The 24,331-nt window shown below is 38.9% G+C and overlaps 1 protein-coding gene across 1 annotated transcript; it reads right to left on the reverse strand.

Moving 5' to 3' along the window:
• Positions 1-4,326: 4,326 nt before the first annotated feature.
• Positions 4,327-13,511, reverse strand: TLR3 (toll like receptor 3). The gene is made up of 5 exons (XM_058024519.1): positions 13,425-13,511; positions 10,224-10,672; positions 8,809-9,000; positions 5,362-7,187; positions 4,327-4,574 (listed from the first exon to the last, which is right to left on the reverse strand). The coding sequence occupies exons 2-5, from the start codon at positions 10,665-10,667 to the stop codon at positions 4,346-4,348; spliced, it is 2,691 nt and encodes an 896-aa protein (XP_057880502.1). The 5' UTR covers positions 10,668-10,672; positions 13,425-13,511; the 3' UTR covers positions 4,327-4,345.
• Positions 13,512-24,331: the final 10,820 nt, after the last annotated feature.

Here is a 24,331-nt window from a genome sequence, read left to right on the forward strand (position 1 = left end):
CGGGCACGCACCGCCCTGGGCGGGGAGCACCGCGCCGGCGGAAGGCCCGGGAGCAGCCCCGACCGGCCTGCGGGGCGCCGGGCCGCGGCAAAGGTCACATTTCCCCTCCAGTTAGAATTCCGTCTAATATTACAGGGCAAAAACGAAGCCCACCTGCCAGGGCAGCAGGGCCCTCTTCACACATCTGTGCGTAGGGAGGGCTTAACCAGAAGTGGGGAGCGAGAGCGACCCAAGCCAGCGCATCTTTGTCACCGTGCCAGGCAGATGCAGGAAGGAGCTGTGGGGAAGCAACAGCTCGCAGGCTTTTAAAGGCGCTCCCAAACATCCTAGGCAGTTTGGAGAGCACTGGAGGGTGACAGTGGCACAAGCCAGTCAGCTGAGAGCACACAGTGGGGAATTATTAACTTTGCCCTGGCTTTCCAACACTGGGTTGTCTGCCTGACTGAAGATCAGTATGAACAACCAGCAGCAGTTTGGGAACACTGTAATTCTTAGTATTATGGACAAGGCAAATATTGTGCCAGCTCAGAACATGACAGGTTATGTGGCCCTTGGAGTGCCCAAGAGAACAGCACAGGCTGAAAGTTAGACCAGTTGCTTTATACATGTGAGCCCCAGGATCCTACATCGACCAACTAGTTGTACTATTGATGTTAAGTTGGCAGCTGCTGGTCCACAACAACCAGGAGTACAAAGTGAGGAATTTTATGTCTGCCTTGTCTTCCTAGCACATCAAGGAGTGCAATGAGCTGGCAGAGAGAGCACACAGACCACCAAGTAGAGGACTGAGATTTGAAACTGGAGTATTCCTGGCCTTTTTCTTACAAACCAGGATATGTTCTGACAAAACCTTATGGAATAGGTGCACTTAAATCTAACAGCAACACAACCTGAATTTATTCGTACCATGGTAAAAAGCCCTGACTAAGCCACAGTGAAAGCAGCATAATTGATCTTGTTGGTGGGTAGTATATTTATCTCAGCTATATGTATGAGCATCACTACGCGTAACTTGTTCATTACTCCCCGTGTCCTGGTTTTGGCCAGGGCTGGGTTAATGTTTGCAATAGCAAGGAGGGGCACAGCTAGGAGCCTGAGGTAATTCTGTGTCTCCTCACATCAAGCACAAGGGGCAGGGGTCCTTTGTGTTCCATGAGGTAAGAACTCGCGTGTGAATCGATCACCTCTCTTGTACACTCTTGTTATTAATGTTGTTCATATTACTGTTTGGTTTTTGTTTCATTGCTTTTTCAAGTAAATTGTTCTTATCTCAACCCATGATGTTCACCTTTTGTGTCTCCAGTTCTGCTCTCCAGCCTGCCAGGGGGAGGGAGGAGTGAGCGAGCAGCACACAGTTTAGAACACTAAATTGGGGAATAGTATTCCTAAACCATGACACCCTGTCATTCAAGATCTGCAGAAACCATCAGGTTCCACTCCAAATCTCCAGACTTGAGCATTCTACCTCACTCAAATCCTTTATATATTCTGCTTTCAATACAAATGGCTTCTCTTTAGTCCTATGTAACATCTTTGATATTACAAGTGAACTACTTTTCATTTATTTGGTGTTTAACTCATCAGCAAATCAACATAATGTAATTTCATGCTGCCCACTGCAATGAGACTGCCCAGCTCAGATATAGACTGTGAATACTGAAAGCACTTACAACTCTTAGCCATGTTAAGCCCATTTATTTAATCTCAATAAATTTGTCAAACAAAGAGGAGCAGACTAGGAGTAACTTTCAGAAAAACAGCGAAAATTTATAGGAAAATTTTAGGTCTGCTATAACTGATGATTATCACTGGCCCTGTGATTATTATTTTTGTGCCTTTTTTTTCTACATTATGAACCAGGTTTTTTTTATTATTTTATACATTGTGAACCTTTATAATGTCTATTATTGTGGTAGATTATTTTAAACTGCATCTATGTACTAAAATAACTGTTTAGAATGTATTCATCATATTTTTATAATTTAAAGGGATTTTTCATTCATCACCCAGTACTTCTTTGTATTCCTAGCTGTATTACAAAACTAAGCATTTATAAGATTTTTTTCACTCTTCTGAAACCAATTTTGGAGACTTTTGTAGTAACTAGAAAAATCTTTAAGAATTTAGACATGCTGTCATTTGTCAGGCTCTAAGAATCAGAAAAGACCATTAGATAATCTAGTCTGACCTCTTGTATCACATTTCACCGCAGCATTTCTCCATGTGTTCTCTTCATCTTTATGTCATTTTTAATATCCATGTGAATACCAATAATATCCATGTGAACTAATAGCATTTTCTAAACAATTTATGTTAATGTGGAAAGAGAAATTCTGCTGCTATGTGTCATTGCAGATTCAGGACAGGAACCCTGTCACATGTTAGTCTTTAAATAAGACAAAGAACAGTTTGATATGGTGCATACCTGGCACACCATAATTACCAACGTGCCTCCTCAACTTTCATGGCCTAAGCATGAAGAAAGAATTTGTCACTTCGCCTGAAAAGGTGAGAAAGATGAGATGAAAGCATCACAATGGGGATAATCCTATTGCTGTAATTAGGGAATCATCATCTATCACTTCAGCTGTAAACAAAGCCTGTTTTGTTTTCACTCAGGACTTCCCAGGCAAGTGAAGACATCTGCACCCCCTTCACTATTCCAGTGCATGAAAAAATTATATTTCACTAATTATTTGTCTTGTTTAGGTTTTTATCATCATGGGACAATAGGAAACCTGTTAAAACCCAATTTTTCATCTACACATATAGCAAATAATGAGAAAAGCAGTTTTAAATGTGAAGTACAGAACTGTTTTCTAAAGCGGTAAAACAGCATTCTTGTAGCAACAGTGGTACTGAAGTTGATGAGGGAAATGCTAGGGGAAAAAGGCAATTTAAAAATATTCCTGAGCTATTGAAGGATCACAGACCTACTAAAAGCTGACAAAGTTTTAAAAGGTCCTTGCAGTAGCAATTAAATATTAACAAAACTATACAAATGACTGACTTGTGTCTAATTTACAATAACTTGTGCTCAGATTCACCATCATTTTAGCCAGTGTTAAACATTATAAACACTTTTGAAAGCACATTTTGCTCAGCCTCAGCTCTCTCTCCAGATCAAGCTACTAGCCCATATGTTTGAAGCTTAATGCCCTGGCAATTGCCATCTAGCCCACGCTTCTGTAAAATATGCTCAGGAAAAAAACTAGCTTAATATGCAAGAAATAAACTGCAGGATTCTATCTGATTTTTTACAGTTTTGTTTTTAGCTATCAAAGGCAAAGCTGTGTATAAAGGGATACAAAAAACTGTAATTAATCTAGCACTGAAATTTTTTTCCCACTCCACCTCTACCTGTGGTCACAATAATGTTTCTGATACTATTTAAAATGATTTCTTTGTTTTTGTTGTTGTTGCTTTACCATTAACAAAATTTTTGGTAATGAAATTGCAGTAACACCACTTTCTCCACAAAGTTGTCTTCTGGCTATATTATAGAAACATCTGTGCCTTTATTAATTTTATATAGGTGCAGCAGTTGTGCCTTGGCCATGTTTCACATTGATTTCAAGTTCTGTGTACAGGCCTGCATACAGTTTTGTGTGCATTCTAAGAATCAAGGTGACACCTCTCAGTGTTAATGTCCTGCCAGCTCTCTGAATTTAACCAGAGAAGAGCAAAAATTTTTTTCCTGATACCAAATTTATTAAATCATTTGACTCATCAGCATGAAAGTCACTTTTTGATAGCAACCAGTATTAGCCCCCAGAAGGCATAATCACATAGGTATTAAAACCCACTTTGAAGCTGCTCACTTTGAAACTCACTTTTGAACTGCAAATTCTTGTTTTGAATTACAGAAGTAATTTTCTGTGTTGCTTAATGTGTTTCACAAGGAAAGCTTTCCAGCTGGAGGCATTGAATCCCCCATGTTTCAAAAGCAAGAACTAGTGTCCACTCCACCTTCTATAAAGATTTTGCTGTTTTATCATTAATGCATTTTCTTTTGTATATCCCCTTAGAGAGTCTGTCTTTTCTATCCTACATCATTTCATAGAACATCAGTGATTCTCACTGCTTTTCAGAATTTCTACCTCATTTTCAATACACTGATTGAAATGACTCTCCAGCATGATCTCTTTTAACATCACTTCAGTGCAGCTGAATTGAAATATCAGCAAAAATAGGAATATAAACAAATAAATTTAAATGATAGTGTCCCTTACATATATTTACAGGATGACAAACTTCTTCAGACCTTCATGAAGGCTTGCTAGTTTTCCAGTGGTAGAAAGTACACAATGAAATGGCCCCATAATTCAAATCTGTAGTTCAAAAATCAGTGCACTTTACTTCTACATTTAAGTGCCATCACTAATTGCTGATGAAATGCACTGACTCGTTCTTTCTGGGCTGGCCAGTTCAAGATGCAGCGAGATCTGAACATTCCTCTTCTCAGGTGAAGTGCATGATACAACTTGTAATCTTGGATATCATCAAGAAAGATCAGTATGATGGAGTCCCGACTTTGTTCAATGGCTTGCTGGAGAGCATGATATACCTTGAAACTGAAGCAAAAATAAGACAAAAATCAGTGTTTTCTTTTATGTAAAAGAGAAAGAAAAGATTAACGGGATCTTAGTATCTATTTTGTGATGTACAATGGTTATTACTTTCCTTAAATTAAAAGTTGCCTCTAACTAAAAAAAAATAAAAGAACACTATAAAAATATAACCTAAGTGTACTGTCTTGATATTGCCTTGTTTAGCAAATCCCTTTCTGTATGAGACCACTATATAAGAATAGTGAAAAGACTAACTTAAAGGGAAACAAAAACCATCTTTCAATTCTAGTGGTCTCACTCATTGTTGCTCTTCTTCAAATGTGTGATTTAAGGAAAGCAAACTGCAAAGGTATCATCTTGACTTTTGGGAAAAAAACCCCAACCAAACAAAACTAAACAAAAGACCCCTCCCAAAAAGCCCTGAAAGCAAAAAAAAAACCCAACAAACCAACCAAACAAAAAACAACCAAAAAACCACAACAAAAACAAATCTAAAAACCCAAACAACTAAATCAAACAAAAAACCCCACAAAAAACACCCAAGAAAATGCCTACAACATTGACTTAGATATTCAAATGTACACTACCATATGTGTGAAACAATTAACTTTATTAACTTAGGAATTATTTTGAAGTTACAATATATTAGGTAAATATACTGAAGTAGATTTTGAGTTGTTATTTTTCATTAAATGGTATTTTTTATTAAATTACAACTAGAAACTTAACTTGGTAAAATATCTCTTAAGAAATTTTTCCTCTTACAGATAAAATTTCAAATCCTACTCACTTTTTACACCAGGGATCCTGTAAAAGGTGTTCAGTCACAACAAAAATAATCTTCCTGCTCATTTTTATGCTGTTAATTGTGGCTTCAAATACAGATACACCTGCTTCAAAATCCCGTTCTTCTAAACAAAACTTAATTTCAAAGTGGTTATTTTTTTCCAGAGACATGAAATTTTTAGACACCCAATTCTTGTCTTCTCTTGCATGAATAACGTAGGCATCATAATCATACTGTTCCTGTTGTCTCTCAAATTCTTTAAAACCAAGCATTCGATTGACTAAAATATTCCAGTAGAAAGCTATTCTCCACCCTTCAAAATGGATGGTAAGGACGATAAAAATGAATAGTGTCACAATAGTGGTAGAGATCACAAAAAGAAGTTTAAATGGAGCACTGTCTTTGCAGGCTGAGCTATCAAAATACAAAACCAGACTACCATGATATTTAGGTGGGGTGTTGCAAATGTACTGGGACCTCAATCCGGGTATATCTGCTTGGGTCTCATTAAGCCAATCAGCAAACCAAGCAATGCTTTCACAGGTACAATCAAAGGGATTGGAATCCATCTCTAGTCTTCTCAAGCTCCTGAAAGGTAGACCAAATACTTTTTCTTCAACTGAGGTTATCAGATTTTTCTGAAGGTTCAATGAATTCAGAGAGGCTTGGTCGTCAAACAGAGTTGCTGGAAGCAAATTCAAATTATTTGAGCCTAAATCCAAGTGTTTTAATTGAAACAGACCCTTGAAAACCTGAACTGGAATTTCGTCAAGCCCATTTGATTTTAAATTAAGAATCTGCAAATTGGGAAGACCCTTTAAAAAAAGAACAGGGCCACCTGGATTTGCATGTTTCCAAAGCCGGGCTAAATTATTGTGCTGCAAGTCCAGGATGTCAAGTTTGTCAAGTCCATCAAACAAGTCTTCTTGTATGTTTGCTATGTTGTTATTGCTGATGTCCAGGACAGTTAGGTTTCGTAGAGGATGAAAAGGTGAAGGAGAAAAGGCCAGATTACTGCAGCCTACCTTCCTCAGCATCAGTTTTCTAAGGCCTGGGACAAAAATGAATGATTCGCTTTGCAAAGTCAAGTTTTTATTATAGGAAAGATAAATATCTTGTATATTATTGAGACCTTTAAACTCATGACCTGTAAGCTGTTGACTAATTTCATTGAGACCAAGATCAAGAATTTTCAGGTGTCCCAGGGAAGAAAATGCCCCGCTTTCTATTGTAGAGATTCTGGTTTTTGTGAGGTTGAGAACCTGTAAGCTAGAATTAGCAAGTGATGAAAATGTTTTATTAGTTATTCTTTGTAAGTTTATGTTGCAGTTGCAGAGACTCAGATATTTCAGGTTATTCAGACCTGTGAACATGTTAGCAGTAATTCCTGGAAAATTGTTATTATCCATTATAAGGTACTCCAGGTGGTACAGCCAATGAAAAGAAAAATCTTCAATTTTCCCAGCAAGTGAGTTTATGAGATTCAAATATTTAAGGTTGGATAATCCATAAAATAAACGCGAAGTTACATGAATATTATTAATCTTCAGGTTTAAGTATTGTAAACTTGAAAGCCACTGAAATGAATCGTTTTCTATGACAGAGAGAGAATTTTGGGAAAGGTTTAAAATTGTAAGATTTGTTCCTTGCAGTCCCTGGAAAGTTGACTTGCCAATGTAGGAAAGTTTCACATGGCTTAGTGAGAGGTTTCGAATTGCTGTGTTTGACAATTCTGTACAAAGTTTCTTTGTGCGATTTTCACCAAGTTCAACATTGTTCAGTATGAGGCCACGCAAATTTCCAATTGTATGGAAGCATCCCGTATGAAACTGAAAGGATAAGAAAAAAAAATTGAGCTAAACAAGAAAGATGTAAGAAAGTTGACCAATAAAACAAAAACTTGGAAAGGCTTTCAAATGCAATTTCTTAGAAGAATAGAACTCCTACACTCAGATTGCTTCACAGCCAAGTTCAGACAAACATTTTATGGAGTTTACACTTCTTGTGACAATAGTTCTATCACTTATAACATGATTATCATAAATCTGAGTAGTATTATTTCAGAAGAAGACAGAAAGTGGCTTAGTGGGATGCAAGTTTCAATCCAATAACCAAAACTTCTTCTCTAGAAGTATCTTAAAATTTTTTATATCTTTTTTCAAATTTCTTTTATTGATATCTGCTAGGTATACTAATCTACTAGTGATTAGGTCTGCAGACAGACAAGAAGAAACCCAGTTTCTATGTGCAAACTGAAGCTAATATGAAACCTAATACTACACACTTGCTTTCACAATATGGATCACAAGCTTTTATCATAGTGCTGGCCCCTCATCTTGATTAACATACAGCTGAGGGATTAAATACTCCATTTTTCAGAATTATTCAAATGCATAAGGCTGCTTTTTAGATAGCAGTACTGTAAAACCAGAGCAGCTGAAACTGGCACAAAGTAGCAGTGCCCAGGAAAAAAGTAGTGCCATTTACTCATCTACACCCTGTACCCTTGTGCCAGAATAGCCCCACTTGCAGTCACACAGTGAACCAGGTAGGGAACCAGTGTGACTACAAGCCAACCAAGCCAAAACACCTGTAGAGTTTCCTCAGTGATCCAGCACAAAGCCTCATAAAAGCTGGTATCAGAAAGAGGGAGGGATGAAGAGGCCAAGTGAAAGAGGATGGTGGGATTCACTCTTAGCATGGATACAAACTTATACCACTTTAAAATATTCTTGTAGGTTCGGTGTACATATTTTTTAGAGATCAGTCAACTGGGAAACAAAGCAAAAGAAACAAACAAAAACCAAACGAACCAAGGAAATTCAATGCATATTCAGTATTCATATGCTGAGAGTCAACCAGTTTAGAATTGCCACACTTAACCATCACTCTTCAAAGAATCGAAACACTGAAAAGCAGGTCAGAGAGCACAGATGGAAGACAAAGCACCCACGTGGGTATTTTTTTAAGGAATAGGTATATGTTTCTGGAATGGTTATTTCTCTGATGTCCCCACAGCCTCAAGTTGAACGCTCTCTTTGGTTAACTGAGAAGTGAAACCCAGATTGTATAACCAGACTTGCATATTACCACACTTTATACCCACTTAGAAAGTGCGTCAGCCCTTCACCTTCAGCACGTGCAAAAATAGTTCTGCACAGAAAATACCTGCTAAGGATTCTAAGAGCGTCTCAATTTAGGTTTTGCTTGAGACCTCTGATCTACATGGAACCAGCCCATATGAAACCAGCCTGTGCCTATTTCAGTGGCAAAACAGTAATTCTGTAAATCACTGCTGGAGGTCAGGAGGAATGCTGTATAAAATGGGATGGGTTTTGAACCTCACTGGATCAAAATTGTAATGTAAATGCCATACAACCATAAAGGGCAAATCAGAATAGTTCCATTTTATATTTACACCTGTTAAATTTCTGTTGAAATACTTCCTACCTCTTTTAGTGGATTTGATGACAAATCAAGACTATTTAATGAGGTGTTGCTAAGAAAACTGAAGTCTTCTTTTTTCAACTCAGTGATTTGGTTGCTCCCCAACATGAGTTCATGAAGTTTCTCCAACTGCTGCTCCAATCCTAAATTGGCTGATTTCAAAGAATTATGAGATAGGTCCAAAATTTTCAAGTTCTGGAGAGAATATGCAAGAAAAAAAGGTATAAAATTAATTTTTAATCTTTATTTTATGCAATACACAAAAAAATTTAGAAATATTTCATTAAAGTACAACTGATTAGAAATTAGTTGCAATACTACACTTAAAATAAATTTGCAATACAGAAATGGCAGCTTTCAAGCTCCTGCTGAAAGAAGTATTCTATATTTTTCACACCAGTAACTTTCATGGTATTAATAGTATTAACCTGCTAAAGTATCTACTGCAAACCAAAGAAGATTTAATTAAAGCTCCTTGATTCACTGAAGGCCCTCACTCATATAAAGTGATAAATGCAAAAGCCTCCAGATGGCTGTAGTTACAAATATTGCAGTGTTAGACATTGCATTCCATGCTGTTTCAGCGTGGTCCAGTCCCGTAAATGGAATGAGGAAGGTGAAGTTCCCAACATGGAAGCTGGTTGCACTCACTGTATTTAGTTGTGCCAGCAGTCCTACAGTGCAAGCAAGTACACTTCATGCAACTGAACTGGAATACTGAGTTTAGCAGGAAAGCTCAGACCTATTCAAAACCACATACATACTCATTGGAACACTGAGTGACAATTAGTACCTACACATTGTCCTTACTTTACTTTTTTTTGTCCTTAGGCTCTTCATTTTGCATGAGTCCTGCCTGGTACAAAGACAGTGAAATAGTCCTTTCCTGCTTTCTGTGGTGGTCCCCCAATCTCTGCTACAGACACGAATATTTAACCACATGTAAACTAGCAGAGAAAGCAAAGGTACAATAAAAACATTTTTATTCTTTCTCAGTTCTTGAAGTCCTGAGAGATACATTCAGCCTAAGCACTGGCCTTCCTGGTTTGAATGTTTAAACCTCAACTTTGAGAATTGAGGCTACCAGCTACCCAGGCAGCTCAGATTCCACAGCATCCACTTCAATATTGTCATCATCTGCTGCTGCTATTGGCTCAGCACACAGCCTGCATGGGAGAGATGCTTCAAAGGGATGCAATACAGAAAGAGGAATGGAGAGCATTGACTCACAAAGATGACTGAGACTCCAACATGCTATAACAGAAGAAGCCACAAGGCCTCTTCTTCAGCAAAAATCAGTGAAAGATTATATGTTGGGTATTTTGAGATAGCAAAGCAGTTCTGTATAACACTGGAAAATACAGTAAATTCCCCATTTATACTTTATTTACATGAAAAGGTGCATTTCTAACTCTTACCTTCAGGGTTTTGAAAGGATGATTTTTTATATTTAGTCTGTTGTATCCTAGATTGAGCTCAGTCAGGTTGGTGCAGGAAGCAAAGACTCTGTCAGGGAGCTTATACAATTCATTATGTTCTAACTTCAGAATCTGCAACAGGGGCACATTTTGGCACAATTCTGGTTGCAGTTTAGAGATGCTGTTGTAGCCTGCATTCAAGTAAACCAGCTGGCTGTACTTGGTCAAATTTACAGGACCTAGCTGTTTTAGCTGATTATGAGACATGTCCAAACTCGTTATATTGCCTGGAAGATCAGAGGGAATTTGAGTCAGCTTTAGGTGACTGCAGTCAGCCATTTCATTTTGGATATGACACTGCTTTCCAGCTGATGCACACGGCCAGAAGACAAACATCAGTCTGGCACATAAGCTGCTCCACCAAAGAATAGCGTTTCGCATCATTCTATCTGCAAAGGCAAAAAGAACACTGCAAATTACAATCATTTTGACATGACTGGCGTCTTCAGCTGAAGGCTAAGCAAGCAAGTCTTAAAAAATATGTGATTTCATACTGAGCAAGCAGTCAGTGGTTTTAATCCATGAACTTCTTCTGCATTTACTTCTGCAGAAGAGTTATGTCTAATAATCGCTCTAAATAAATACTTTTATTTAAAAGCAATAATATTGTCTCGCACAAAAATAGGTATGTTCAAAAAGCTACCAACTTTATCTATTATCGATGAAAATTTCCAGTTGGTTTCTCTTTTCTGATTAATTTGGCATGGCTTTAACATTCATAAAATACAATAAATATGACAAATTGTACATAAGCCTCTCAATGTTAGTAACTGATCCCTGAGCTTAATTACATCTAAAATATTTACAGTTATATGCAGTAAAAATACGTAATATACCACTTGTTTCTTTTACTGTTCTTGCCAGTTTTTATTTTACAAGTCAATCACACAAAATTCTATCTGTCTTTCCATCTTATAGAGAAAGAAGGAATACCAGGCTATAGAAACATATATGAGAAAGTGAGAACACAAAAAATAAATCAGCACCAACTTAATCAGAGAAAGAAATCGATAACAGCCAAGGTGTAGAGGAGACACTGCCCCTAGATTCAATATAATTATCCAAATACTTTCAGGAAAACTTATACATTTAAGAATTTCTATACTCCACCCTATATCTTTTGTTCATTTAGATTAGGGTATCAACATTGAAATTCTAATTTTCAATGGCTATACCTGTTTTGTCATTACATTTCTAATGAATCTTAGGCTTTTTCATATTTTGTTCATTTTCCATTTGGTATCCATTAGATTTAAATTCACCTGGTGATCTTGTAATGAAACTTTACTGCCCAAAGAAAGAAAATTGATTCCATAAAAATTCTGATCAGAACAGAGCTGTGTGAGCTGACAAGGGTTTGACTAGTCTTATGAGTCATAGAGCCTGCCTAATTAAATGGAATTTCTTCTAATCAAAAGAAGAGTCCTCTGTATCTTCCATATTATTCTCTACAGAATTAATCCTTAGTAGAGGGAGAACATACTTTGTGAGTGCTTGCCAGAATGTTTTTTTTTCATGCTGTAGCACAGGACAATAAGCTTAGGCTCCTGTCTTCAATATTTTTCTTTTTTAAAAAATAGAAAGCTTATACTTTCAACCCTGATGTCTGACAGTGTCTCCACAGTCTTATACACACTTATCTGTATGGCCTTCTGCCAACAAGCTTGGAACCTACCTGCCAACCTCAATTTACCAATTAGTTCAGTCTCAGCAGGACGGGCTCCCAGGCAGAGAAGGCTATCAGTGCCCCAGTACAGAACAGGCTATAGATGGGAATAAACCTGCCTAGACTTAGCAGGAAGCTAGAAGAGCTTCTCAAAAGACTAACTCATGGGAAGTGTGAGCTTGCTTTCTTCTGCAGCTCCCACTTTCTTTTGCTAGGATGCTGTGTTTAATTAATATGATTGAGCTTTGAGCACATTAGAGTATCGTGCTTTAGCAAACAATGAAACAAGAAATGAGAAGAGAAATTAAACCTGCACATTTGTATAGAAAAAGGGAAGAATTCTTCATAACTGATATTTTCTAAAGAGACAAATTTCCACTAGCATAACAAAACACTCCAAGGAGTTGACACTGCAACCTGCAGCCAAACAGGAGCCTAGCAGGTCAGACCCCAGCAGAGTTTGACTCCATAGCTGACCTGCCTTTTCAGAGGGCATGCATCAGCACTGCTCCAGTGGCAAAAGTCACATTTGAGCAGCCAGAGGGGAATCTCATGGCTGCATTTTGGGAGCAACATGGCCATCTAAGGGCAAACAGTTGTACAATCCAGTGGGTGTGGGCATACAAGCAAGGGATAGAGGGACATAAAACATTGCAAAGGCACACACAAAGGACTACAAAAGATGGATTAAAATAAACCTTAATGAAAAAACAATTCCCTGCTGGGTACTGCATGTCAAGCTGACCCACATCCTGCAGCTCTTAAAGCCTGGGTCTCCACTCATCTGCCACTGGTTAATGGGGAGGAGAAGGGGACAACAAACTCCTGGTGCTGCAGACAGCCTGGCCTGCTGCAGCTGCTGCCAAGCACAGCACCCATGTCCCCGTGGCTGAGAAAATAAAGGACCACTTGTCCTACCTCTTTTCTCTGCACCCCAACTGCTGGAAACACTAAGGAAAACAAAAGGGAAGTTTTATCTGTGACAGAAGCTTGCATCCTGGTCTGCATCATTCTCAGGGCTAGTTTTAGGGTGATCAACCAGCTGCTGGGTGCAGCAGCAATTGCTGCCAGGCTCACCTTTAAGTTTAAAAGGCGGAAGAATTGTACTGCGCAATCACAAATCAGGTTCTTTAGCTGACTTCCAGCGAGGCCCAATGGGCTGCCTTTTCCTGGATTTTTCAATGTAAGAAGTCTGAAACCAACTTCAGGTGTTTTAGCTTTGCCTGGGGGGGTCCAGTGAAGAAAGCACACACCCATTATCAAACTTCATAGACAGCGTTTCAGATGGGCAAAAGAAAGAAATACAGTTTTAACAGTATGAGCAAGAACTTTAAAAACTGGCACTGACTTGGCTAACTTGCAAGCGAAGAAAAATCCAGGATCAAGGAAATCACCCGAACTCCTGGGCAGCGCTTTACCTTTGCACCTCAATATTCACATTTATTTTTAAGAAGTGAAGAATTTTACCGACTTACCTCTGCGGGCTTTATCCCCTTGGGTCTGGAAGCATCCCACCTCTGCACTCGCTTCTCAGCACACGAAAACCGTGAGGAAGCTCTCTGCCCAGAGCCGGAAGAACTGAAAGCGAAAGTGCGGCCAGGCGCTCCGAGGGAAGAAGGGAGCGGCGGGGCGGCTCCGGCAGCCGGCGGGGTGAACATCCCGGGGCAGCCGGCAGGATCAGCATCCCGGGCAGCCGGCAGGATGAACATCCCGGGGCAGCCGGCAGGATGAACATCCCGGGCAGCCGGAGGGATCAGCATCCCGGGCAGCCGGCGGGATCAGCATCCCGGGCAGCCGGCGGGATGAACATCCCGGGCAGCCGGCGGGGTGAACATCCCGGGGCAGCCGGCAGGATCAGCATCCCGGGGCAGCCGGCAGGATGAACATCCCGGGGCAGCCGGCAGGATGAACATCCCGGGGCAGCCGGCAGGATCAGCATCCCGGGCAGCCGGCAGGATCAGCATCCCGGGCAGCCGGCAGGATGAACATCCCGGGCAGCCGGCAGGGTGAACATCCCGGGCAGCCGGCAGGATGAACATCCCGGGCAGCCGGCAGGATCAGCATCCCGGGCAGCCGGCAGGATGAACATCCCGGGGCAGCCGGCAGGGTGAACATCCCGGGGCAGCCGGCAGGGTGAACATCCCGGGCAGCCGGCAGGGTGAACATCCCGGGCAGCCGGCAGGATGAACATCCCGGGCAGCGGCAGCCGCGGGTCCCCCATTCGCAGCGAACCTCCTGAGATGAAAGGTTTCAGAGGTGCTGAGGGTTGGGAATAGCTCCTAACCTCACAGTCCGGCTGCTGCTTGTGGATGCTGACCACAAGTAAACAGATTGAAACACACAGATTTATCACAGATGAGCAGCAGCATCACGCCATCCTATTTAAAACTCAGATATAATTTATTCCTGGCTATTTACAGTGTCTGAAAATCCCCAAGGACGCATACCAAAAGCCAATATCCTGACTGATAGATTACTGACATAAGTTTTTTAAAGTAGAAACAGCAACAATGTTTCCTACGGAGCCGTGTACAGTATTCCCTTTAAAAGGGAATTTGGTTATGTGAGATAGTAATATATTTAATTTCTAAGAGAGAAATAAAATATTTCATATTTAATTAAAAAGAAACCAACAACTTTTTTTTTTTTTTTTTTTTTTTTTTTTTTTTTTTTTTTTTTTAAGTCCAAGTTAAAGTTTCAGGTACAGCTTTCATATGTGTGTCCTCTTGATACTGTTTGTGAATCTGTGTGCCCCTAATTTCCGAAGAACCTGACCATCAGTTTCCTGGAGGAGACTTTCTCAGTACCACCTTCTGAACATGACAGGATGCTATTGCTTCAACTACTTTGGCATTCATGAATATTCTGCACAACTGATCCAGTATACGTAGGGCACATTAACTGCTGAGGTCACCTGACATTTTTAAGTAATTGTGCTGTCCCCTCTTAAGTGAAGATTGGGTAGCTGCAGACTAATCCAGAAAAGAATAAAGTTGGGCTTTAATTTGTCATGGGAGGTGTTTGAAATTATAACCTGCAGCAAGGTGTTAACTGCCTGCCCATCAGGAGCTCTGGGGAGGGAGGGAGCTTGTGCTGGTTTCTACCCTAAATATGGGACTACCAACGTTTTTGCTGTGGAGGAGGCTGGCTGGGAGATGGGCTGGATAACAATGAGGTTGAGGCCCTTACTTCCCACTTCTGTTCTCTGAATTCTTTCAGCAATTGCTGGATATAATAAATTAATGTTTATTCTTGGAATTGTAGCACAAACTGAGACCAGAGCCAAGTTCCTTTGGAGTTGAAAGGCTCTAAAGCCTTTCATTCCCATTTTATAATTAAACCTTGATCCTCCCTTTCTCCTTGGTGTGGGAAGAGTAAATTTCTCTTCCATGCTGTCCAGTGTGCTCGGGTCAGGATAAGGTCATTTGATCAGAAGGACAGCCAGCTGAAGTCACATTAAATTAATCTGAAGAGAATTTTTTGCTTTGTGTGTTGTTATTCTGCTGCTTTAGAACATAGAAGATCACATACATGGTAAGAAACATAGTAATTAACAATATTTGTAGATCACTATTCCAGCATAGCAATACTCTCAGGTATTTTATCTCTCCCTACACCATACTCATAACTACAGAAAAAATATGGTCTTTGGTCTTACCTCACAGTTTATTGCTTCTCAAACCTCTCTTCCCTATACACATAAGAGACTATTAGCAAGCTACAGTTGTCCCAGGCACAATGGAGGAAAACCATCTAATGATGCTGAAACTGTTAATTTTTTCACTAAGGCTTTTTCAACACTCTAGCCATTCAAAAATATCCAAGGCTCAAGGAGACAACAGCACATGGTTGGTCAAAATCTCCATTCTTTTGGACCTCTTGCACTGGGGGTAAGACCATTTATTGTAGTACAGAAAATTTCAAAGCAATGAAGCTTTTGTAAACATTTTGCAGTGTAATTTACAATCTAGGGCTTACAGAACCATTGCAGATTCAGTAAGTATGGTTGGTAGGCAGCAAAGTGGATACAATTGTGCTTACTTCAGCAGTGTGCAGTCTCATCAGGTTCCCAAGTTGCCATAACCACTGTGTAGCCTACTTTACCCTATACTTATGTTTTCAAGTGCTGGGAAGAACATGACAGCGCATAATGGAGGGCAGAGTTAAGCAATCCACATGTCCAGGGAATAATTTAGAAAAAAAGCAGCTCAAAAATTAGGCAAGGCTCTCACACTGGGGTCAGGGTAAGCTTGAGTGAGGTGGTTCTGAATGGTGACAAAACACAGTCAGGCAAAATACTGGAGATGCAGCCATTTCATTTACATGTTTAATAGTGTGTAACCAGCTGCTGCACAGACCCAGCTTAAGCTGATCTGGTCTATAAATGCAGAAGGATGGGGATGTATGTGCAGTATCTCAGAGAACACAGCCAGAGCCGCCAAAAACTGAGCCTAGGAAAAAGGAAGTCTACTCATCTTACCCCATCCTCAGATACAAAAATGTGTATCAACTTAGCACATGGGTTAACATGGTTCCCAGTTAATATAATGGGACTTCAGTGTTTTTGTAAACTGCAAGTCACACTGCAAGTATCAGGGAGAAGACCTAAACTGAGAGAAGACATGCAGACACTGCAATGACTCAATAACTATCAGCCACTCAAAAGGTGAAAGGACCTTTCGTTGTGCTTGGATTCAGATATCCTATGCAATGGACAGGTTCATGGAAACAGAATTTAAAGATGTCTGGAAGTGAGCACAGCTTCCAGGAGAAAAAAAGCAGGAAAGAGCAGACCTGAACATTAAAGATCTGAGTCAAGTCTTGACGGGGGACTTCCTGCAACATCAAGGCAGCTAGTAGGGAGGATAGTGTGGCACAGAGTTAGCTTGGATGTTCCTCCTGGGACAAGAATAGATGCTTCTTCTCTTGTGATTATATTAATTTAGCTAAGTTTAACTGTGCTCTTGAAATACCTAGCAGGTCACGCGACTTTTGGATCCAGTAGTTCTTCTAAGGCTGCTCAGTCAATACTGCTAATTTACAAGTTGTAAAAATTACATTACATTGGCTTTTTTTGGACACAAAAGTGGAAAAGAGTATGTGGAGATTCACAGACAGAATATGTTCACTAGCATCCTCCCAAACCTCAAAGACAGAAGAATTTACTTCCATTCATTTCTTTGTTTAATTCCTCTTGTGGAATAAAAAATGTGCTTGTGAATGAAATCTGGGAACATGACCTGGGCAGGTAGCTGAAAACTCCAGCCATTGTTTGTGATTAAGATATCTAGCAGCCAGCCAAGAGCAGTGGCTTTGACTAAAGTGTTTTTCACCTGGAAGTAACATTCAAAATGCCAGTGAATATGCAGAGATAAAGTACAGCTTTGACTCATCAGCTTTGACACTTTTCTGATGTGTTGCACTTACTGTAAAGATCAGTTGCTACTGCAGAATAGGTCACATTGCCTGAACAGAACAGGTATCTGAAATATTCTGGCTTGTAAGAGCATTCACAAAAGTTCATTTCACTATGGTTAGGTTGCTTTACTTAGCCTAGCCAGGAGCCAAATTAGAGAACTGAGAATTCAGCTCTGGGATGGATTCCTGTTCAAGCACTACTTCTCCTCTCTTTATCGGGACAGTTTCAAAGGCTTTGGAACCCGTTTCACTGCATCTTCAACTGCTCCAGCAAGGATGTATCAATACTAGCACATATATTATGTCAATGCCTTTACTTTTCATCCAGGGAATTCCAACGCCAAAAAGAGGACCCTGGAGCCAGATAAAGGAGAAGTCACTAACTTTTAAGTTAACCTTTTAGACAGGGTTAGAGAAGGTCAAAATGTTTCACTTCACTATGCCACTATTTTATAAAAGAGGTCCCTCAATGCTTCATGCTTGCAGCACTGGATTAATGTATATATAACTATTGCTCTTAAATATTTTAGCCTTTTTTCATAAGGAAGGAGTAAAGAAGCTAGAATTTAGGACTTAGATGTTCTTGTGTTGTGGAAATATTTTTGTACCTGCAAGAATTCTCCCCAAAAGGTGACAGCCTTCCTAAAATCTTGTTCTTATCCAGATTTCTCAATTAAGCATGCATATTAAATATTTTTTATTTGCAATAGTTTCTATTTAACAGCATCTTCCCCCAGTATTTAATTGTCTGGTTTCAGAATCCCTTCCTTTTTTGTTGTTCCCCCTTTTTCTGGCACATTGCCATGCAATTTTTTGCAATATATTTCCAACAGAAAATCTATACCCCAATTCAAGTCAGGTATTGTGGCTCCTATGCCAAATGGTTTCACTGTGAACAGAGCAAAATTTAATAATAAAGCAGAAATTCCATCATTTGATTTACAGCCATGCTTGCAGCACAAAGAGCAAACATTAGGACAAGCCTACCACTTTTTAAAATATTTTCCCACTATGTTTTTAAGGCAATGGAATCTCTGGACTCTGAAGGCAACCTGTATCTAAAAGAACCACAGTTGCATTTCAACTTTCCATTTACTGAAATCTCTATCCAATATCTTTTTTCATCAATTTTTTTTTTCCTAAGGAGTCACTGTGGCTTCAAAGATCTAAATACTCAGATTCCCTTTGAGCTCACAGAAAATAAGATGCACAAAAGGCAAAAACTGTGAAAGCAGCCAGATAGTCCACACTTTGTAATTCCTCATATCCAAGGATGGAATTTGGCTGTGCTGACAGCTGACAACAAATCCTGTTGAAAGCGAAGGGAGACGACCCATCCTTGTTGATCAGCATCGAACTCCATTTATTGATCCAAAAGGCACGTTTTTATAACCGTGTTAATTAAGTTCATACATATTGCAAAACTCGAGCTCACCATAGGCCACAGATCAAACACCAACCCCTCCCTTTGTTTTCAATACCTGTGGTTTGTTTATTGAAACCAAGATTTATTTTCTCACCCTGATATGAAAGTTCTCAAGGCCTCCATGTTATTGAAGACAGGCTTGAGAACTTAGCTGTTTACAGAAACAGGCTGTGAGAATTTGCTCCTCACAGCTGCCTTTAAGGCCATTTCTGAGCAAAATTCTCCAGCAAAATCCAAAATTTCTTTTTTCAATGGCCCAAGCACGTCTTGTCCGCACTTATTTTCTAATGTGTCCCATGAAAATATGGAAACAGTAGCAATGAGTTACTCTTTAGGTTGTTTTTTCTTTATGAAAATAAGTATATTGTAAACCCTATCAAATTTCAGTGCAATGAAAGGACACACTCTCAGCTGCCAGGTATTAAAAAGTTTCTCAAGTGTATCACAACAGCCATAGACACGAGTTGCCACATCTAACTTCCCTTACAAGGTAGTAATCAAATCATGAGCATGCTTTTAAATGCAGTGAATATTGATGGTGAACCTTGTGGAAATATCATTGTTTACATGGACTCCACAGAGATGATCCTACTTCCGTCTATTCTATCTAACTGTGTGGGATTTTGGAAATGCTTTGTTTTATTGTGAAAATTCAAGGATATTCGCACATTTCTCCCAACACAACTTTGTTTAATGTGCCTTCTTTTAACTACTGAAATCAACATAATACAATTTTAGTTACAGGTTTGAGGTTGCTGAGCACGATAGCCAAAGAAATTGTAACAGTCCTTATAAAACCAGATTCTGGTATCTGGGGAAGAACTACTTGGACAAAGTTTTTGAAGAAGAAATATCAAATAATTTCAACTTCCTCATTCATGTTAGATTTTATTTTAGCAGTGGTAAACGTGACCTGTGTAATTTTAAATTTAACAAATGTAACACAAAAATTATGAATTCAGTAAAAGTATAGGATGAAGTAACATGATTCAATGTTCTTAGAACAAAACTTTGATTCTACAGATGTTTAAAATTTCTATTTTTAATTCTGAATCCTAGTGAATACAAAAGCTATTTTAATCTAATCAACAGCTTTTTTAGGTCAATTGTTTACAGGGCCATTGCAGCCCTCTCTTTGCAAGACAAACAGAGAGAGTTAGAAAATCATTCACAGAGAAGAAAAAAAAAGAAAGGTCAGCCACAACTACTGGCAAAAATATCAGGCTTTAACTATAATATTGCCAGATTGAGATATGAGGTCCTGTGTGTTAGATTATTACCAAATTCACCTGCAGACCTTAAACATCTGTTGTTTTTCTAAGATTAAGAATGTGAAAACTCTTATCTATAAATAAAGCATGGAACAATATCTTTCAATTCCTTCTCCTAGCCAGAAAAAGGGCACCAAAAATAGAGAAGTGGGTCTTATTGTAACTGGCTAAATAAAGTACTAGGTTTAACAGTTGATACACATTTACAATTTCATTTAATTATTGTTCCAAGCTGTATGCAAGTAGTGGAAGTATTGCTATTATGGACAAAAGTTTATCTGTTAAAATTTGTGAAATTCAAGGAAATATTTTAAAAACAAATTGTAAGTGACTGGGCCTAATTCAGTGTGTTGAATTAGGCCCAGTCACAATTACAGTTATTTGCTGTATTGCACAAAATGCATTCCTTGAGGTCAGTTTCCTCTTGCCTACAGCTTGTTGCTTTGAGCAGACAAAATAAATTTTGAAACATTTGTTTGTAAATACAAATAGGCATTTGCATATAAATATGTTCCCCTGCATGGTAATAGCTCTGCTGTTCTCCATTAACCATCCTGATAAGTGGATTTAATTACCTAATATGCCAGTAACTTGGCTGTAATTTTGACCCTGTGGGGAATTTAATGGAATAACAGGATAACTTTCAGACTAATTTGCATTAGGGAAAGTAAAACTGCAGAACAATGTTAAGGAAGTGTGAGTCACCATTCTGTTTAGCACAACTAAAGCAGCATGCCTGTAACATTGGAAACTGGTTTTCTGTAGAGTTTCTATTTTCTAAAGTATCAGAGGGTGCGTGAGGACAATATAAATAGGCGGTAAAGACAAGAAGAAATCCTGCAGTGTGTGATGCATTTATGCAAACAACAGAAAATGAGATATAGTGCTTAAAAAAAATAGATCGTTAAAATATGGATCCTTGCTGCAGTAATGAGAGCACCCCAGGCACACAGAAACACAAGAAGCCTGAGGACAAGGGTTCAGGACAGAGTAGATAGAAAAATTCCATCTAAGACTCGCAGCTTGCTCAACAGCAGGTTACATTGAGTAAATTCTGACCTAATTTACCAGAAGTAAGGATTTATCACTCACTGCTAATAACACAGGAAATATGCAAAATGACCTGATGATTGAAGGTCACCAGAGAGACTACTTAAATCTAATTAGCTTTTAATATCTATTGGAAACCTTGTGTTATGCAACCAGTCACTGATCATTGCTAATTAAAAAAAAAAAGATACTGAGAGCTAGAAAGATTCTTCAAGAGATTATTTTACATTCTGCAGAAAATCTTGCCAAGCAACACAGCCAAATAAAACCTGTAGGTGACGATCCATGTCATTGGGATCTGCTTCCTGCTTTTACAGACAGTCTAGATCAGGAAGATCTATCAAACCTCTGCACAGGCCTCTGTCACAGACCACAAAACACTACCTACAATGTGAGGAGCCCCAAACCTGCAGTACAAATTGAAAAGCAAAGAGAATATTGCACAGGAAAACTGCAGGAGTGAGAACATACCTTGACAATGGTAGCATCCCACAATACGAAAATTTGTTGTAGACCTGTCTATAATATCTACAGGGCAAAGAATTATTAGAGAAATTGTCACATGAAGCAAGACATTGCCTCCTGTCAACTGATAACTTGCTTATGGTTTACAGATATTATACCACACACTTATCTGAATTGCTGGGTTGCTCAGCAATACAGAGATTACGGCATTACTTTTTCAGGAAACTAAACCTATTTTTAACAAAAGAATGGGAGATTTTAGAATCCCTGTCTTCTGTTTCTCCAAAAAGGAAAATCCAAACATGTAACATGTTGGTCTATTGGTTGCAGTCATGTCATTGACATTATGCACGATCAGAAATTGTCTTTTAAAGATGAGTTTATAGGCTTCTTTTCATTTGATCAATAGAAAACAAGTAAAAACTAGCACTCTGATATTTTTCTGGATGTGAAGATAGCCTGAAAAAAAAATCTCTATTCATAGATTTAGTTTATTATTTTTTGTTAAGGTTTCAATTCTGTCTTCTGCTTATTGGATGGTGAAAGCAGGCCTAGTTGTTTGGAAGCTGCTTAAGGAGAAAGCAAGTGTAAAGAGACAGACAGCCAGAGGAAGTTGTGAGAAGAGCATTAAAAACTTTTGTGAAAAACTGTTACATTAATGTTGTAGCATTACAGTCTGTAGAAGCAATGCACAGTGGGGGAAGAAAGGGGGAACTTGCCAAGCAGTGCTTTCTGGACTGTCTAGAAGCCTTCTGAAGCAGCAGTTTCTGCATGTGTCTTGCATGAATCTTGAAAGATTTGAGAAAGGTTTGGTGGGTTTCATCTGCCTGAAGCTCATTGCCCTGACATCACTACTGAAGATGAGGAAAGTAAACCCAGAACATGTATTTAGCCAAAACACCATGCTTATGTTCCAGCTTCCCTGGAGCCCTTCCCTTTGGAATACTGCCTTTTTTTATTGCTTCAACCTTACTGCAGTTTCTTCACAATGTTGTTCTCCCATGTTTACACTGTTTGTGATCATGTACATGTGAAAATAAGACTTGCATGCAAAGATTATTGGCAGTTTAAATTTAAAACAGGCTGTCCTTCTGAAGGTCATCTGTTAGGCAGTAGGAGCCTCTTGCATCCTTGTCCTAATACTACCCAATTGAATAAACACAACTCATCAGAAATTTTGTATTAACTGTCCAAAGATTATGTCTAGAATTATAATTCTACCATTGTATGTGTCTGTCTAGTTAATAATTCCAATGTTTTGGACATCTTGAAATTTAAGCAAGGAATGAAGTCTCAGCTTATGTAAGAAGCCTACTTCAGTTCAGGATGCATGGCTGTGTCAAGCATAAAGTAGAATCCATATTGGGGAAATAAAGTACACAAGGCTGTGTTGTCTAAAAGTCACTTCACATCAATGATTCCTTTTAATTGCACCACACAAGCTGGGTATGGTTTTATGTTCTTCATCCCAGCTCCTGATCACACTGGGAAATACTTTGTAAAATCAGGGTCACATATCTACATAAACATGACCATAAATCAAATTAATTTCTCTTCAACTGAAGTTCAGCATCTTAAATCTATATACCTAATATCTGTGCCTGTAGTGAAAACAAATGCATGTGTATATATAGCATCAACCAGAGTGTCTCAAAACTGTTATTTGTATCCTCCAAACTACATAACTGAAGTTTCTCTAGCTGCCAAGAATCTACTTTGGAAGTGATCTCCTTTACTGTAAGACAGTGGATACTATGCATCTCTTCTGATTTGAATTCCTTGTGTTATTAGTATCAGGGAAAAAATCCAAACAAACCAAAACCTTAAATTAAAAGCACTGAAACAAAAAAGATTTTTTGATTTGGAGAAACTATAGGAGGTAGTAAAGACAGCAGATTTGATCTCATATAGTACTACCTGGCCAAATATGTAAGCAATTACTGAATAGGTTTCTTGAAATTCCTTGAGATTTTTAGACCTGAAACTATTAGTCACTACTTTACTATGGCTAATAGCTGAAATACAAATAGATTGATACAAAAATAATGGATCCTGAATACTTTTTTTTTGTACTGCATTATTTAGCAACTGACCTAATAATGGAACTATGAGAAATATTTTAGGTACCTTTATTATAAGAAAGTTAGGAGAAATGCATTGAATCCCCTTTTCTGTTTGAGAGTAAGATAATTTCAAAAGCATTGAGCTGCAATTGGTGCTGTTGGCATATTCCACCCCACCTCTAGCAAAGAAAGCTATTTATAACAGGAAGTGTCGCCTTGTATTATTTTGAAAAGGCAGCATCGAAGCATCAGGTTAGCAGTTTCACTTACTGAAGGTTTCATATCTGTCCGGGTTTAGTACTCTCAAAGAACACCACTAGATGTCAGCAGTAACTTTCTGCAAAATGCCAACCAACCGGTTGGCTTCTATTTAGAAACCGGCACAAACCCTAAAAGTAGCTCATGAAGTCCAAAGTTCATTAAGGAAAACGGATCCTTCAGCTGCTTCAGGAATCAGGGCTATATGACTGGCATGATTCCATTTATTGAATTAAATTTAGAATTACAAGAAATTGCAAAGCCTTATCCTAAGTAACTGAACATTTAATATACATGGAATGAATCGTTTTATTCGGCTAAAAAAAAAACCAAAATAGCCAGGACCAGAGCCTATGGAATCTGGTATATGTACTGCCATCACCACTCATAAGCCGCCTGCTGCTGCTACTGAATTTACCAGAATTCTATCC

This window comes from Melospiza georgiana, chromosome 5 (genome assembly GCF_028018845.1).
Source record: "Melospiza georgiana isolate bMelGeo1 chromosome 5, bMelGeo1.pri, whole genome shotgun sequence".
Taxonomy (NCBI): domain Eukaryota; kingdom Metazoa; phylum Chordata; class Aves; order Passeriformes; family Passerellidae; genus Melospiza; species Melospiza georgiana.

Coding starts and splice junctions, on each gene's coding strand:
- TLR3 (XM_058024519.1), bottom strand. CDS start 10,667: ATGATGCGAAACGCTATTCTTTGGTGGAGCAGCTTATGTGCCAGACTG. Junction 9,001..10,223: donor ATCCTTTCAAAACCCTGAAG/GTAAGAGTTAGA, acceptor TATTCTCTCCAG/AACTTGAAAATTTTGGACCT. Junction 4,575..5,361: donor CAGGATCCCTGGTGTAAAAA/GTGAGTAGGATT, acceptor TTTTTGCTTCAG/TTTCAAGGTATATCATGCTC.